Source organism: Crotalus tigris, unplaced genomic scaffold (genome assembly GCF_016545835.1).
Source record: "Crotalus tigris isolate CLP2741 ecotype Arizona unplaced genomic scaffold, ASM1654583v1 scf7180000017773.841730, whole genome shotgun sequence".
Classification (NCBI taxonomy): domain Eukaryota; kingdom Metazoa; phylum Chordata; class Lepidosauria; order Squamata; family Viperidae; genus Crotalus; species Crotalus tigris.
The window spans coordinates 564999-583718 of NW_024096624.1; the positions used below are offsets into that span (position 1 = coordinate 564999).

At 42.9% G+C, this 18720-nt stretch overlaps 1 protein-coding gene across 4 annotated transcripts in view; it reads right to left on the reverse strand.

Moving 5' to 3' along the window:
* Positions 1-5348: 5348 nt before the first annotated feature.
* The window catches only part of VARS2 (valyl-tRNA synthetase 2, mitochondrial), a 43529-nt gene continuing 30157 nt past the window's right edge, over positions 5349-18720 (reverse strand). For 3 of the 4 annotated variants that reach the window (XM_039341892.1, XM_039341894.1, XM_039341893.1), the window contains 5 exons: positions 17184-17393; positions 16912-17023; positions 7306-7487; positions 6544-6678; positions 5676-6398 (listed from right to left, as the gene is read on the reverse strand). In XM_039341892.1, the coding sequence (XP_039197826.1) occupies positions 6306-6398; positions 6544-6678; positions 7306-7487; positions 16912-17023; positions 17184-17393 (732 nt within the window). In that variant the 3' untranslated portion in view covers positions 5676-6305. Of the gene's footprint in view, positions 5607-5675; positions 6399-6543; positions 6679-7305; positions 7488-16911; positions 17024-17183; positions 17394-18720 lie in introns of those variants that run through there. The other variant, XR_005556487.1, reaches the window with a different exon arrangement.

Below are 18720 nucleotides of genomic sequence, written 5' to 3' on the forward strand. Positions count from 1 at the left end.
GTGACCAAAACCTGCTGCAACCACCCAGCAGACGGGGGGAATAAAAACCAAACAACCCCCCCCCACCCCACTCCACTGCCAATCCTCAACAGAAATGCTCACAACAATGAAAACCTCGGACAGGAGAAAGAGCGCCGCTGGGTGGGCAGGCAGGTGTCTTGCTCGGCTATGCCTTGGGGGGCACTTTTTTCAGTGCCATTGTTAATGTTGAACAGTCACTAAGCGAACTATTATAAGTCGAGGACTACCTGTACTTTATCACTTTTTTATTTTTTATTTTTTTTTGGGTCATCAAGTTTTTGACACCTTGCTAGGTGACTGGTGATACTCGGATATTGCCATATTCTAAAAGTGGTACAATGGGTGAAAAGGTTGAAAAGCCCTAGTCTTGAGAATGTATGAAAGCTGGAAACTGAGATTACATAAAAATCCTATAAGGTTTGGTGATCTTGTACTACTTCAGCCATGCATAGGAGAGACAATGTGCATATCTGAAATAATCTATTTTGTAAAATTAGACCATGGCTGTTTGTAAAAGAAAAGCTCAGCTTTCCCCAGCATGTTCTGTTTGGTTAAACTAAAATGTTTGTCCTGAAGATACTTTAGGATTTTTAGTATTTTATAATGTATTTTATTTAACTATTTAATAGATAGTTTATTAATTGATTAGTCCCTATGGCTATATAAAAAAATAACAGAATCTAATTCCAGGGTAAATCGATAAAAGAAAATACAGTAATAAAATGCATATGTGATAAATGCAAAGAATCAATACATTACCTTTACAGGATACCCCAGTCTGTTGATATAATAACAGGTTCTTAGCTCAATTGCCTTAATTGCAAATTTAGCAGTCCTATTCACAATGTGTACTTCAGAGTCTGGGAGATTATTTGGTAATAGAAAGTCTTAATATAGTGAGGAATAAATGTCAGCTTATTTTTTAATTATGTTCTCACTATGCACAATTACTCTGAATACTTTCTTAGAAGATGATATATCAATATTTATTAGAACAAGATTTGTTAGAACAACAGGTAAAAGAAACAATGTTAATCTGGAGTAAAAATTTTGGTTAAGTGTTGACCTAGATAATTGGCAATCATTATGGGATAGAAACAGGAGGTTAACACTAGTCACCTCCTACAAAGAAAATTTATACAAGATGTTTTATAGATGGCACCTTCCCCCTACAAGGCTAGCAAAAATAGATAAAAAAAACCTCACCAACATGCTGGAAATGTAGAAGGCTTCCAGGGACTTATTATCACATGTGGTGGGAATGTTCAAAGGTGCAAAATTTTTGGAATCGGATAAAAAATTGGCTAGAAGAAATACTATTACAAAAAATTGATTTAAAACCAGAAATCTTCTTATTAGGGATTATTAATGATAAACTTAGCAAAGCATCTTTCTACTTACTATTGCATATTTTAACCGCAGCAAGATTGGCATACGCCCAAAAATGGAAAGGAAAGGAAACCCCCACTGAGGAAGAAATAATAAATAAAATTTTATCCTGTGCCGAAATGGACAGGTTAACTCTAGAGATGAAAAATAAAACTGAAACAGAGTATTATGAAATTTGGAAAAATTTGTATGATTGGTTAGAAATAAAGAGGATCGCTGAGTTGATTATCGATTGATTAGTTGATATTATAAGGACTTCTTATTAGTACCTATATTAGGACACAACTGAATGGTATGTAAATACGTTGATTAAAAGATGGTTTATCAAAAAATTTACAGATGTTATACGCAGTTTGTTATACTCTGTCCTGTTATAGAATTTATTTTAAGTTTCTGTTTTTCTTTCTGTAACATAAGGTAATATTAATAGCACTGTTGAAGCCAGAGAAGTTGAATCATGTCCATTTTTGTTTTTTTTTATATTTAATAAAATTTGTAAAAAAAAAACTTTCTTAGAAGATGAGAGAAAGAATATGATAAACCATAGGCCATGTCTGCAGCAGAAACTCATATGTTTTATTGGTGGAGAGCTAAATAAAGACGTAAAAGGACTCATTCTAAAATCCCATTTTATTAGCATGAAAATAACTCACAGCGTTTCCTTTCTTGAAAAAAAATCATATAATGCTTGAAAAATCCAAGGGTCCTTAAAGCAAAAGGATTTTTTTTTTCCAGTGAAAAGAAGGACCTTCTCTATAGGTTGAACTTTTTTTCTCTCTGAAGATGTGTTTCTCTTGCATTTAGGGGAAGATTACTATGAGTTCTAAGGATGGCTGCAACTCAACAAAATAATTTTCTATAGGCTTGAAGGTTTCTAGGCACCTTCAATGGAAATGTCAGATCTTCTCAGATGGGATTTCGCTCGGGCCAGTGGACGCTTCTCTTCCTTCTCCCCTTGAGTGTCTGCTTCAGCAGGCCCCAAGAAGAAAGAGGTACGGCTTGGTCAATGGTGGCCACACGGGTTGCTGGAAAACATGCGTGCGGTCAGTTCCTTGCGCATCAACTCATTCACTTCATACTGAAGGTCTTTGGAACTGAAGAAGCAGAGATTCCGGCCAACTTTTGTCCTTTTAGCTTTGGAGGAGGCCCGTCGGCTGGCACCGCTCCTGGTGGAGGAAGCTGCCTTCCCGCTGCCCTTCACGGGCAAGCGAGCTTTCCTTTGGTGACATACTTGAGACATCTTAGGCGCAGGCAAACCGGACGCCTGTCCCGTCTCCTTCCTCTTATTCCCCGACCTCAGAGTTGATGTTTTGAGGTCCCGTTTGCTTTGTCTCAGCTCTGGTTTCTTCTCCTTGGGTTGTATTATCTTGCATGGGGTCTTTCCTCCTGGAAGCTGCTGTGCTTTCTTCTGAGGCTGAGACTTCTTCTTTCCCTTTTGGGCAGCAGCCATTTTCCTTTTGTTTCTCGCTGCCAGCTCTGGGGCTTAGGGACAACGGCGTCTGTCCTCTTGCCACCTCTGGGAATTGTATTCGGTGAAGGACAGGTTTGACTGGCTGGCTGGACAAATGCAACTGCCTTGTGACATGGCACCTGGAGAACTTCATAATCTGTATCTATGAGGCATCCATCCTTCCCGACCATATGCAAATACAAGCAATTATGACATCAAATCCTTTGTTGGCCAACTGGAAGGATGACTAAAGCCAAAGAGTAATACAGTGGTTATTGGCGTCTCTGGGTTTGAAAAGTACCCAATAAAGTAATAAAGTCAGGGTTAAAACCTAATAAACAAACAACTCCCACAATTAATTAGCATCATTTTGATTAAATGTAGCATGTCTGGCTGAGGAATTCTGGGAGTTGAAATCCACAAGTCATAAAAGGGCCAAATTTGAAGAGCCCTACTCTAGAAGGAACATTGAGATGAACTACATCAGGGGTCCCCAACCTTGGCATCTTTAAGACCTGTGGAATTCTGGGAGTTGAAGTCCACAGGTCTTAAAGTTGCCAAGGTTGGGACCCCTGAATGACATGATATGGCAGAAGGTTGTCTGGTTTTGATGCAGTAGGGAATCTGAGGAAAAAAAGAATAATATTTAAGGAAGTATAAGAAATATATTTTGCTCAGTTGATTCCATGAGCTTTCTAGATACTTAGGAAAGAGCCACAGTGATTTTCATGACTGCAGCTATTGGCCCACTGACAAAATTAAACTCTTGCAAACTTATGCCATAGAAAACTGTTGAGTGATTCCCAGAAAAGTGGAAGGGATATGAAGGAGAAAGAAACTAGATTTATGGATTCCTGCACTGTTATTCCTTGTACTGCCATTTCATCTAGTGCTTTCCAATCCTGGGCACATCATTCAAAAGTGTTTTTTTCTTTGGGTAACAATACACAAATACCTTACTCAGAAAAGAGGGACATTTAAGTTGACTTAAAGATCGCCATGCGTGTTAAAATTTTTTCCAAAATCTCCCAAAGTATTCCCATTAGGACAAAAATTGATGAAATTACCAATAGAAATTTGTTGAAATGACATAAAAGATCATTCAATGGTATTGCTTCATAATACTCCAGATAATAATCCTTGAGTTACGTCTACTCATTCAACAATCCTTCAAAGCTACAACAGGGCTTTTGATAAGACTTTTGATAAGTGGTTTTGGATAATGAAGAAAAAAGTTTGCAAGGCAACTGAGTCAGGCATCCTTAAAAAGTAGCAGCATCTTTCTTGACTGTAGCTTTTGATGAAGTTAATCATTGCCAAGTAATCCTGCATAATCAGTCAGGATGGATTTACTTGCATATCCCAAAGAATTTGATGCCAACAAAAAGTAGGAATGGGTCATCACTGTGGTTGGATTTGATTCTACAGTCACCATGAATAGGATAAACTGCAAGATGGCAATCTAATGGAGCAATAAAATTGGACCGGGTGGAAATAAGCCAGCAATTTAGAAATGGTTCTTTTGACAGTTCTCTTTTGCTTCTCTGTTGAGACAACCAGGCCTCCTGCTGGTAAAATAACAAACTTACTAAAGCAGTAATAATAAATAGTCTGGGCTATCAGATCTGGGCTATAACATTCCAGGTGTCCAATAGCTGGCAGCAAAAACATACAGGAAAAATTAAATAGTCCTGTAAATTTCTGAAGCCAGAAATCAAAACTGACTTGAAGGATCATATGTATACACCTAGATTATACAATTATAATTATATACACCAGTGATGGCGAACCTTTTAGAGACCGAGTGCCCAAAAACTGGCCCCGTCCCTGCCCCACCCTCTACCCCGCCCCCACCCCCCCTGCCCGCAAGGCCACTCATCGCCTCCAGGACCCGCCGCAGATCGCTCAGGCATCCCAGCAGAGCCATGGCAGCCACACCCTCTGCCCGCGCACTGCAGCATCAACTGTCCGCGATGGGGCGTGATTCTCCTCCAGGAGGGCTGCTGGTGAGGAGGGGGTCGCGGGGGGAGACAAGGCTGGGGCAATGGCATGTGTGCCTACAGAGAGGGCTCCAAGTGCCGCCTTTGGCACCCGTGCCATAGGTTTGCCAACACTGATATACACTAAGTTTTCTTTCTTTCATAAAATAAGGTCATGTGACCATGGAACATTGCAAGCAACTGAAACTGTGGCTCGACTTGCGCACCTAGTGTGGTCATGTGACCACAGGAGAAGGGGCAGCAAACACCAGAATTTTAAATCCAGGTCATAAGCACCCCTTAGGTAGGTCCATCAGAACTTCAAACTGTCGCTTAAGTCAAGGAGTACCTGTATTAGGGCAACTCTCCAACTATGGCTTGGCTTTATAACTAGCTGGAGTGAACTGTCCATGGTCCTGAACTACTTTGCTCCTCAACAAAGGATCTCCATGCACTCCCAACTTGGGGAGGACCGGCCCTTTTTCTTGAAAGAAACTAACAGTAAAAAGTTTTAAAAACATAAAATATTTTAATAGGGTACCAAACAATATTATACTCCAAGTCACGTGAAACAATCTGAGCTGTGTAGTCAAAGGGGGCAAAAAAATGTTACCCATTTGATCATCCCTGCTAATGGAAAAGAATTTATCCCTAGGGGAAAAATACAATGCCCGTTTTCCCTCTATTAGAAAATTAGAACAACGAGCCATGGCATATTTCAGACATTCCTATCCTTGTCCAAATAATCTATATCAGTGTTTCTCAACCTTGACAATTTTAAGGCATGTGGACTTCAACTCCCAGAATTCCACAGCGCTGGCTGTGGAATTCTGGGAGTTGAAGTCCACATGCCTTAAAATTGTCAAGGTTGAGAAATACTGATCTATATCAACCATCTGTTAAGTAATACATTCATGTCGAAAACAGGTTTCCCCGCAGATGCCACCATGATGGCTCTAATAATATTTTCTCAGCCTCCATCATTATGTGAATTTCTTGTGACTTCTTCCCTTGGACGGTCAGGCTCGTGCATTTTGCTCTCAATGTGGAGGTATTTCTGGGAGAGTTCGAAATACATTCTCCTGGGCTGAGATTTTACAATAATGTGCTGACCGTCCAAGAAATCTGGCTACGTTGTGGGCAAAGAATGCATTTTGTAGAAAGAACATTGATTTCTTGTTAGAATTCACATTTCCATTAGAAATAAAGGATCCTAGGTAAAAAACAAAAAACACATCTCTTCCATGGAGACTCCATGACTGCTTATGTTAGTTAGTCCATTGATGCTTCTGAAATTGGGGCTGGTGCCACCGAATCCTGTGTGATAAAATCCAGGATCAATTCGCAACACGGAAGGTGATGGTGCCTAAACTCTCGTAAACCTTTCAGCATGTGCCCTCAAGCTCAGCATCTTTTGCTTTGGAGTTAATTCTGCTATCTGGAACAAAGTAAATCCACTAATTCTCCTAAGTCAGTTGAGCATTCTGGTGTTCAGCCATTTTCTGAAAAGTGGCAAACATCTGTTCTGTGTGCTCCAACTCCGAACGAAGCAAAGAAATCTGGGGGGAAAAAGAGAGTGTTAAGTAAATAGGTGGGCCACGCCTTGCCTATTTTCATGGCGATGGCTTTCTTTTGAGCCCTATGACATGCTCTCAAAACGTCAACTGGCCCAGTGGAACCGCACAATCAGGAATCTCTTGGTACCTTTTGCTCATGATTCAATTTGGCTTTTAAGGAGTTTTGCTTCTGAAGTTTTTCTGTGAGGTTTGCCAGCCGTTGCTTTAATTTCTGTTGCCGAGATGTCAGTTTGAGGAGTTCTTTGTGAGGATCCACCAAATCCTAGCATGAGGGAAGAATCAGAAAAAAATTGGTTGAATGGAAGATGTAACCCACCTTCTAAACACCCAACTCTCTGTCTATGGTCCTTCAGTTATCATTAACTCATCTCTCTCTCTCTCTCTCTCTCTCTCTCTCTCTCTCTCTCTCTCTCTCTCTCACATCTATCTATCTATCTATCTATCTATCTATCTATCTATCTATCTATCTATGTCTATTTATCAATCTATCAATCTATCTATCTATCTATCTATCTCTATTTATCAATCTATCAATCTATCAATCTATCTATCTATCTATCTATCTATCATCTATCTCTCTATGTCTATTTATCAATCAATCTATCTATCTATCTATCTATCATCTAATCTATCATCTAATCTATCAACTCTATCTATCTATCATCTATCTCTCAATCTATCTCTCTATGTCTATCTGTCTCTCAATCTATCTCTCTATGTCTGTCTGTCTGTCTGTCTGTCTCTCTCTCTCTATCATCTATCTATGGGGCATTGGCCTATACATGTTCCCTGAAAAGAGGCCATAAATTTTCCACAGTACTTTCAATCACCTCCTTTCTTTGATTCCCTATGAATCTTGAAGCCGGTAGTACCCTAAATTGTAACCCACCTGCAGATCCATGTAAAGGCTAGTGTGACCATTGACCTTCACAGCCAGGCAGTTCAGAGGTAGCTCTATTTCCTCAGAATTGGGGAGAAGATGCACAGATCCAGCCAAAGACAATGTCTGTAGTGGCTCCTGATATTTCTCATAGGTAGCCCAGGGGGCTGTTTCTGAGCAAGCCAGATACACTGGGGGACAAGTAGGGAAAAGAAATAATATATATGTGCCACCTTCAAGAAGTCAAGACCTCAGAGATACTTGAAGTGATAATTTGTTGATGTAAAACAATATCTGATTATGGTAATTCTAAATTGATAAAGCTTTAAAACAGGTTGAGTAGTAACAGAAATTTAAGCTAGAAATGGAATATATTAAATCTATTACGTTATTTGTGAGAAATAGAGAGATGATAGTGAATGTATTAAGTTGAGCTGTTTATGTATGTTTTTTACCTTGAAATGTTTGTTTACCCAAACACCACGGTGTGTCTTAAGTATTTTTTGTTAAAATTAAAAAACCAATAAAATATATTTAAAAAAAAAGAAGTCAAGACCTCAAGAGAACAAGAAACCAACATGCTTTTGATTGGGAACCTTGTTATTACTCTCACTTGGATATATTTTATAAAGTCTATAAATAAATGTCTAAGAAATCTTGCAAAGAGAAACCTTCCTCGTCAGCTAAACCTAAGTCTTGATATTCTGCCTACCTTTGCGACGAACCCAGGGATACCTCAAGAGATGTGGTGAGTTTTATTCCAGATCATTGCAAAAAAGCAAATACCACAAGAAAGCGAGTCACATGAATTTTTTTGGTTTCCCAGGGCATATAAGTTATGTTTACACCATACTGCATTAATTAAGTGAAGAATAACATTACAGATAATCCTCAACTTACAGCTGATCACTTGGCACTTGGAACCCCTCCCCCCACAGTTGTGCCCCAACTTTGGGTGCTTGGCAACCAGACAGCATTTATGGGCATTTGCAGCATCCAGTGGTCACATGACCATGTTTTATGTCACTTTGGCCGAGAACCAGAATTTACTTCTGGTTTTCAGCAAAACCGTACTCAGAGTGAACCACAGGTTTGACTTGCAACCGTGACGGGCAGGTTCCATTATAGCCATTAAGTCAATGACTATCTCTCTGTTTCACAAAAACCATCATTACATGGTTTCATTAAAAATACTTTATTGATAAAAATGTTAATCATCATTTGAGCTTTGACGAATGGTTCCCTTTTTTGCCAGTGGAAAGCCTTGTAAAACAATTGCAGTATCTGTGAAGCACCATCAAGAAAAGTGACTGAAACAAAATATATGTCTGTATCCATTTGAATATCTGTTGGACTGAAGTGGCTTTAAAGTATCTGTTGAAAATGCAGAATAGACAGAATGGAGCACATCTGCTGGTGCCGGTGCTACAATCCATAGGCCTATGGGTACATCCTATGCATTCTTTAAGATTATGTGCTACCCACAAAGTACAGGTCATCCCCGAGTTACGAGCGTTCACTTAACGCTCGTTCAAAGTTACACGATGAGCGCCCCCTAGTGCTTACAAGCAAGTCCCGAAGTTAGAAATATTGCAGCACCACAGCAGTCGTTCACCCTTACGAGCGACCGCAGTGGCTCTGCAACATTCACCCTGGTTAGTCCCTCCCTCCCCACCCCCAGTCTCCCTAGGCACCAGGCCTTCAATACTCATCCTGCGAAGATCAAGATCCTTTGCTTTCTTGGCTGCTCCAGGCCTTCGGTGCGTTCGCAGAGAATGGAGGCCTAAAGTAACGCAGGATCACGCAAGATCAGTGGGGCGAGATCTCACGCATGATCTCATGGTACTTTAGGCCTCTGTTCTCGGCAACAGAGAACAGAACCGAAGCTGGGGGACGCTTCCACGTGCCTCCAGAGGCTGGATCGGGGCTCCAGAGGCTTTTCCAGGCCGCTGCACTTGGATCGGGGATGTCAGAATCCAATCATATTTCATCTTTAATTATCAAATATAGAAACTCCCAATTCTGCCTTCTTTGGATTCTGCCATAAGAGGGAGAGAAGGGGGAGAACAAAGGGGCTTTATGGCCCTCACTTCCTTCAGTACACTTCAAAGAGCTGAATGCTGAATGTGTGTTTATTGTAACATCAAAGCGTTAGCACTAGAGGACCTTATCATAACAAAGCAGGGTATTTGCCTTTCATGTAGTTACCTGAAGTCTCCATTCAGACGGAAGAAAGAAGAAAGGGGGTGGAATTGTGATACTTGAAACTATCACTGGAAGGGGGGTTGATTGGGTGGGACTACTGGGGAACCCCTTAAAACCTTGAATGGGAGAGCTTGGACCCCAAGTCCTGTCTAGCATGCCTGCAACCATTTTCTCTTAATAAAGGATTCCTGTTGGAAGAATTATTCCAAGAGTTCTGTCTTCTTAAGATGCAAAGTGGGGTGGGTCCTTACATTAGACAGGACTTGCAAAATTAATCCACCTGGAAGGGAGACCCTTGCCGGGGGATTTTGCAAAAATTTACCATGTCAGACAATGGAGCAAGAGAGGGGGAAACTCCCTGGAAAGAGAGCCGCTGACCCAGTTGGAACCTTGCCAGATGTTGGGATCCGAGAGGCCAGATTCCTCAGGAGAAGAAGTGGTGGAGACACAGGACCACAAGCCTCGCTGGTCGATGGGCGTTGGAAAGAAAAGTGAGTGGGGAAAGGAATCAAGAAAGGTGACCCTGAGACGGGGGACCAAGCAACCAGAATGGAAGCAGGAGATGGAGAAATCCCTGCACGCAAGTGAAAAGGGAGGAAGCTGGGCACCGCACTCAGACTGGATCCTAGAGAAAGCCATTGACCTGATGAAGAGAACTCTCAGCTCCCTAGGAGAGGAGAATACTGAGCCCTACGGCCGCCCCAGTTCCTGGAGCCGCAAAGGGAGAGACACCGAGGGGGACATGGAACCTGCAACCCCAGGGACATCTACTGATCCAGGAGCCCCCACCCCCTACCGGACCACAGATGGCAATCTGGACGGAAGGCACTACCACCCACAACAGAGGCACCGATCCATTCCAAGACGTCCACCGTTGGAAGTGAAATTCAAAGGGGAGCCAACACGCTTGGGATTTTTCCTAACCCAAGTCCTCAGCTACATGGAGGAATATGGGCAGGATATTCCCAGCGACAAAGCCCGCATCCGGATCGTGCAATCTGCCCTGGATGGACCAGCTGCGGATTGGGTAGTGAACTTGCATGACTCCAATGCCCCAGAACTCAGTAACTTCAACCGTTTCATGTCCTCTTTGAGAAGACGATTTGAAGACCCCCTGGCTGATCGCAAAGCCCGTGAAAGAATAACAACGATGAGGCAGGGCAAACGCCCAGTGGCTGAGTATACACAAGAATTCCGGGCCATTGCCAGCAAACTGAATTGGCCAGAAGACATCCTCCTTGGCCATTTCAAAGACGGACTAAACTATGATCTATATGATACTTGCCTGCCCCGAGGGGACCCACATCGACTTGAGGAATGGTACGTCTTGGCAGAGGAAGCAGAGATCGACATATTGAAGAGGCACCGCCGAGGAAAACAATGGAGCCGCCCCCCGCCTGAGCTGACACACCAACCGGTGAAATCATCGGATACAGCCAAGAAGCAAATGGGATGTTTCAAGTGCGGAAGAGAAGGGCATCGAGCTGTAGAATGCCGCTCAAAGGCCCCCCAGCACAACCCAGACAGATCCCCAATCAACAAACCCGGAAAGTATTCAGCTAAGCCAAAAGAAACGGCCATGAGAATGATGGAAATTGCAGAAACCCCCACCTCTGCTCACCAAGGGGAAAGGACTCCAGCCTACACCACAGGGCCGGTGGATGCCTCAGATGACAGCTCGGAGGGCGAACCCCTGGTAAGTGGATGCATCACACCCATCTTCAAAACAGTGACTATATTAATCCCCCCCATGCCCGAAGCTGTGAAGGTGAAAGCCTTAATAGACTCTGGCTGCACCCGCTGCCTCATTAGCCCAACACTAGTGGGGAATCTGGGCATCCCATCCAGGAGACTGGAACAACCAATCTCATTTGGCCAGCTAGATGGATCCATAGCAGGGGGGGTGCCAGCTACCCTAGCCACTTTGCCAATACATCTCTCCCTGGGCAACCATGAAGAGGACTTAACGTTTGTGGTGACCCCAGGTATGGAATGCCCAATGATTCTAGGGATGGAATGGTTGAAAAAATGGAACCCCTGGGTAAATTGGAGGACGACAGAAATCAAATTCCCGAAGGGGGACCCTATGGACTTAAAACCCCAAGGGAGGCTACCAGAATCAAGAATAGAAAAAGCATCCATAGGAGAGGAAAAAAGATTAACAGAAATACCAGAGGAATATAGGGACCTTGCTGAAGTCTTCAGTGAGGAGAGGGCGAATGAGCTTCCCCCCCACCGACCCACAGACTGTACCATTGAATTCAAGCCTGGGGCAAAACTCCCGAAGCCCAGATTATACTCCATGAGCCCAAAGGAGAAGGAGGAAATGGAAAGATTTATAAAAAAAACCTGGAGAGAGGTTTCATTGAGCCAGCCAAGCCTAAAGTGGCTGCCCCGGTCCTTTTTAGAGAGAAGAAGGATGGCTCTTTACGTTTATGCGTGGATTATAGGGCCCTGAATACAATCAGTGAAAGCAACCTATACCCGCTGCCCCTCATGAAAGACATGCTGTCACACCTATCGAAAGGGAAAATTTTTTCTAAACTAGACTTAAGGGAAGCTTACTATCGCGTGAGAATCAAGGAAGGGGACGAATGGAAGACTGCATTTAACTGCCCCATGGGGTGCTATCAATTCAAAGTCTTGCCATTTGGATTACAAGGGGGCCCTGCAGTCTTTATGCAATTAATCAATGACGTTCTAAGGGAGCACCTGTTTAAGGGGGTCCTTGTTTACTTGGACGACATTCTTATCTTTACTGAAACAAAAGAAGAACACGTCAAACTTGTCAGAGCGGTTTTAAAGAAGCTGCGAGCCGCTCACCTATATGCCAAACTCTCAAAATGCGAATTCCACCAGGAAAGGATAGACTACCTAGGCTATCGCATATCCCCACAGGGCATTGAAATGGACCCAGAGAAGGTCAAAGCAGTACTAAATTGGGCACCACCCCGCACAAGAAAGCAACTACAAAGTTTCCTGGGCTTTGCAAATTTTTACCGCCAATTCATCCCCTCATTTGCACAGATAGCCTTGCCCCTCACTAACTTACTAAAAACGAAGGGAACATCCTCAGTAAAACCTAGCCAGCCACTAACATGGACAATGGAGTGCCAAGCAGCGTTTGAGAGACTAAAGAGACTTTTTTCTGCCGAACCAGTACTAAGGCACCCAGACATGGACAAGCCCTTCGTAATACAGGCAGATGCAAGTGATGTGGCAGTGGGGGCTGTGCTATTACAAGAAAATGATGATGCAGTATTGCAACCCTGTGCATATACATCCAAGAAACTCACGGAAACAGAACAGCGCTGGCCCGTATGGGAGAAGGAGGCTTATGGGATACGTTGGGCATTACTCACGTGGCGACAGTTCCTGGAAGGCAACAAAATCCCCTTCCAGGTGTGGACTGATCACAAAAATTTAGAAGCCCTGAAAACTTCCAGGAAACTCAATCCCAAACAAGCCCGCTGGTCCCAGCATTTTCACCAATTCCAATTTAAGCTCAAACATTTACCAGGAAGAAAGAACTTCCTGGCAGATGCACTATCTCGCATGCCCCAATATAACAGCGCACGAACCACAGACTCTAGACCAATAATGGCAGAGTCACAACTGGCAGCACCAGTAACCACAAGAACCCAAGCCAAAATAAAACCACAACTGGACAGCCAAACTGGGATTGAATTCAGAAAAAGTTTGGAAACAGATGAATGGTTCCAGAAAAACAAAAATGTGTGCACAATGAGAGACGGGTTGCCTTGGGTAGGGGAAAAGTTATATATACCAACAACTCAAAGAGTAACTTTCATGCACCTTTGCCATGACACAAAATCAGCAGGGCATTTTGGATTTGTAAAAACTTTACATTTAATTAAACGGCAATTTTGGTGGCCATCCATGAAAAAGGACATTGAAAGTTATATAGCCAGTTGTCCAAAATGTGCCACGGCAAAGAGGTTGCAAGGGAAAGTGCCAGGACTATTGCAAACAGTGGCAAGTCCCTCAGCCCCCTGGAGAGAAATAGCCATGGATTTTATAGTGGAATTGCCAGAAAGCAATGGGAATACTGTGGTCTGGACGGTCACGGACTTGTTTTCCAAACAGGTGCACTTTATCCCTTGCCAAAAGATTCCCACTGCAAAAGCCTTAGCAAAACTTTTCATCCAACACATTTACAGATTGCATGGGGCACCCCAACGCATCATCTCTGACAGGGGGGTGCAATTTACGTCTGCATTTTGGAAGGAATTTTTATCCCTCTTAGGAACCACTCAGGGACTGACATCTAGCCACCACCCTCAAGGAAATGGGGGGGCTGAAAAAATGAACTCCGTACTTAAGCAATATTTAAGATGTTTTCTTAGTTTCCAGCAGACCGAGTGGGCGGACTTACTCCCTTTTGCAGAAGTTGCCTACAATAATGCAGTCCACTCCAGCACAGGTTACACTCCTTTTCAAATAGCCACCGGTCAAAGTTTCAACCCCATGCCAGAATTAACCCCAAACGAACCAACGATCCCCTCGCTGAAAGAATGGATGGAGAAATTACAAAACACCTGGCCAATAGTCAGAAAAGCACTAGATGAAGCTAGGCAGGCATATAAAACACAAGCCGATAAAAAAAGGGTTGAGCCTACACCATTCATTATAGGAGAAATGGTGTACTTATCTACAAAATACCTAAAGTCCCTACAGCCCTGTAAAAAACTTGGACCAAAATATATAGGACCTTTTCCAATTAAAAGAATCATAAATCCAGTAACAGTAGAATTAGAATTACCCAAAAATCTCAGGCAAATACACCCAATTTTTCATTGCAGCTTGCTGAAAAGAGAGCATCAGTCACCTCTACGGCCAAAAATCCCCCCCCCCCACCTCCAATCATGGTGGAGGGTGAACAACACTTCGAAATAAAGGAAGTCCTTGACTCTAGGAGATATCATGGAGCAACTCAGTACCTAGTTGCCTGGAAACACCTCCCTCCCTCACAAAATGAGTGGGTCCATAAACGTCATGTCAGAGCCCCGAAGCTATTGAAGAAGTTTCACACAGAGTATCCTAACAAGCCTAACTAAATTTTATACTTGTGTTTTCTTTCAGGTGGATCTCTCTTATTTTTAAGAGGGGCCGGATGTCAGAATCCAATCATATTTCATCTTTAATTATCAAATATAGAAACTCCCAATTCTGCCTTCTTTGGATTCTGCCATAAGAGGGAGAGAAGGGGGAGAACAAAGGGGCTTTATGGCCCTCACTTCCTTCAGTACACTTCAAAGAGCTGAATGCTGAATGTGTGTTTATTGTAACATCAAAGCGTTAGCACTAGAGGACCTTATCATAACAAAGCAGGGTATTTGCCTTTCATGTAGTTACCTGAAGTCTCCATTCAGACGGAAGAAAGAAGAAAGGGGGTGGAATTGTGATACTTGAAACTATCACTGGAAGGGGGGTTGATTGGGTGGGACTACTGGGGAACCCCTTAAATCTTGAATGGGAGAGCTTGAACCCCAAGTCCTGTCTAGCATGCCTGCAACCATTTTCTCTTAATAAAGGATTCCTGTTGGAAGAATTATTCCAAGAGTTCTGTCTTCTTAAGATGCAAAGTGGGGTGGGTCCTTACAGGGCCATGGGGGGATAGCGGAAGCATTCCCCAGCCTCAAATCTGGGTAGTAGCGGCCTGAAAAAGGCCTCTGGAACCCAGATTGGGCCATGGGGGGGGAGGCAGAAGCCTCCCCCAGCCTTAGATCCGGGCGGCAGCGGCCTGGAAAAGGCCTCTGGAGCCTGGATCGGGCCGCACAGGGTGCGTGGAAGTGTTTCCTGGCCTCAAATCTGGGCGGCAGCAGGAGACGGATCTTTTGTAGGTGAGTCTGGCACGGCAGGAAGGGAGGGGGAAGCATGTGGTATCTTAGTCGGTCGGGAAGGCCTTGGGGGTCTATTCCAGCACTAGGCCCTCCATGGCTTTCCCCACCCTGAGATACCTCATGTTCGCTTAACGAGCCGCGTGTGTTTTAACAAGCAAGGTGTCAGAATCCAATTATATTTCATCTCTAGTTATCGACTATGGAAAACCCCATTTCTGCCTCTCTGGATTCTGTCCTACGATGAAGGGGAAGGGGGGTGAACAAAGGGGTTTTATGGCCCTCACTTCCTTCAGTACAACTTCAAAAGGGACTGAATGTGGATACCACCAAAAGGACTAACCATAACAAAGGGGCCATCAGCTTTCATCTACTCCCCTCTGAAGTCTCCCTTCCACTGGCAGTGAGGAAAAAGGGGGTGGAAATGTAACGCCTGGGATTGTCGCTTGAAAGATGGTAGGGTGGGGCTGCTGGGGACCCCTTAAAACCTTGAACCGTAGGGCTTGGGCCCCAGGTCCTGTCTAGAACGCCTGCAACCCTTTTCTCTTAATAAAGGATGCCTGTTGGAAGAAATATTCCAAGAGTTCTGTCTTCTTAAGATGCAAAGTGGGTATTACCATATCTGGTGGTCATGTAAAAGTATAAAAGCTTTTTGGATTAAGGTATGGTGGAATATTCAAAGAATTTTTAAAAGAAGGATAAAATTTACTCCACAATTGTTTTTGTTGGGTATTGTTTCGGATTGTGATGACAAAGAGATCATTTTAATGTTAAATTTAATTACTGCGGCTAGGTTGTTAATAGGGCAATATTGGAAGAAGGAATCTTTGCCTACTCTGCAAGAATGGTTTTTTAAAGTCTCTTATTTAGCGGAAATGGCAAAAATTTCGGCTTTCTTGAAAGATCAATCGCAAGAGAAGTATCTCTTGGTGTGGAAAAGATGGATAAATTTTATACAATATAAGTATGATATAAGAGAATATCATCTAGCTTTTGAATAATTTATATTTAAAGTTCAAGATATTATTTAGAAGTGTAATTATTATTATTCTTTAATTTTTTATTTTTTATTTTCTTTTGCCTTTTTTTTTTCTTCTTTCCCCTTTCTGTTTTCTGTTTTTTATATATAATGGAGTTAAAGTATTTTATAATTTGTTTATTGAGTGTAATTATATTTGTTTAAGGTTTATTTGGGTTTAAAACTTTTTTTCTTTTAATTTCTAGTTAAGCCTGTATTCAGCTCTGGGAAGAATGGGGGAGGGTTTTGGGGTGGGTTGGGAGGGATCGGGGAACGGGTTTTTATTGTAAAATTTTTAAGAAAATTTTAATAATAAAAAAAAAGATGCAAAGTGGGGTGGGTCCTTACACAAGGAAGTGATCTCATACCTCGAACGAGATTCACTCTACGAGTTTTCGAGTTACGAGTGGAATGGGCAGCCTCCATCACACTCGTAACTCGTGGACTACCTGTATTATCCACGTAATACTCTGCTAGAGGGAGCTCCGTCAATCTACAAGCTTTGGTAGAAAATGGAGAGTTTAGACTCACCTGTTGGTCGAGCTTTGGTTAGCTGGTAAGTCGCCCTCGTGGAACGTATCACTTGGATAATTTCCTGCACTAACGAGAAGTTTGCCTCTTCCTCAGGATTACTCCAATGTCTCTACAAGTGGAAGAAAATCACTCTTGAAAAGGTGTCTTTTTCGTGCTGTCAAATTCTAGAACGTCATCGTAATTTATTCGAGGAAGAACTAGGTTTGCCCCAGGTAAAGGAGGTCACCAAGGGAGCTTGCCAGTTAACCTTCTCTGAAAGGTGGACTCACCAGATGTTCGGGGCTTGGGTACCTGGCCACACAGATACTAGGAGAAGTCTCCAGCTCTGTCTTGGGAAGCCGCTGCCACAGCTCCTCCGTGAGGAAAGGCATGAAGGGGGACAGGAGGCGCAGAGCCAGGTCTACGCAATTGTACAAAATCTGCCGAGTAGACAAAAGGCAAGCTGGATCTCCACTCCTCAGGGTGGGCTTGACAGAGTCCTAGGAAAAGAGAGACAACACGTTTGTGATGGAGCTCTAAAACTTACTGCATCCAGTTTTGGTCACCACGATGTAAAAAAGATGTTGAGACTCTAGAAAGAGTACAGAGAAGAGCAACAAAGATGATTAGGGGACTGGAGGCTAAAACATATAAGGAACGGTTGCTAGAATTGGGTATGTCTAGTTTAACGAAGAGAAGGACAAGGGGGGACATGATAGCAGTATTCCAATATCTCATGGGCTGCCATAAAGAAGAGGGAATTAAGCTATTTTCCAAAGCACCTGAAGGCAGGACAAGAAGCAACGGGTGGAAACTAATCAAGGAGAGAATCAACCTAGAACTAAGGAGAAACTTCCTGACAGTGAGAACAATTAATCAGTGGAACAGCTTGCCTCCAGAAGCAGTAAATGCTCCAACACTGGAAGTTTTTAAGAAGAGACTGGACAGCCATTTGTCCGAAATGGTATAGGGTTTCCTGCCTGAGCAGAGGGTTGGACTAGATGACCTCCAAGATCCCTTCCAACTTTATTACTATTATTATTACTATTACTATTATTATTATTATTATTATTATTATTATTATTATCCCGTGAAAGTTTTAGCACACACACACCTGCAACCCAATGAGCTTTGCAGGAGTTAAACTGCAACTCCTGGAACTAGTATTAGCATAGGGAAGCCTGTTTTAACATAAGGCACACCTTCTGGGCACTGTAATACAACGTGTCTGGGTCTTTCAGTAAATGCACATAAAAAGAGCCCAACATAGAACAACCTATCTACAGGTAGTCCTTGACTTACAACCTTTCATTTAGTGTGACCGTTTTTCACATCTACAACCATTTCAGCATCCCTATGATCACTTGATCAAAATTCAGATGCTTGGCAACTGGCATGTACTTATGATGGTTGCAGTGTCCCGGGGTCATGTGATCACCTTTCTGACTTTCTGATAAGCAAACTCAAGTGGGAAGCCAGATTCGTATAACAACTGTGTTACTAACTTAACAACTGCAGGGATTCGTTTAACAACTGTGGGAAGAAAGGTGGTAAAATGGGACAAAACTCACTTAACAACTGTCTCGCTTAGCGACAGAAATGTTGGGCTCGGTTGTGGTCATACGTCAAGGACTACCTGTACTCCACTCGGCCTCCAATGAGGAATCTCACCCGAAATATCACATTCCCCCAAATTCTTGGGCTCTCTGTGCATTTTCCTTCTTAACATCAACCTGCAGTCTTTCGTAGGGCAAACTAAGCTTGTCCCACCGCAAGGGGGTCTTTTGAACCCTGTGTTCTGTCCCAGCCCATGTTGAGTCCTTATTA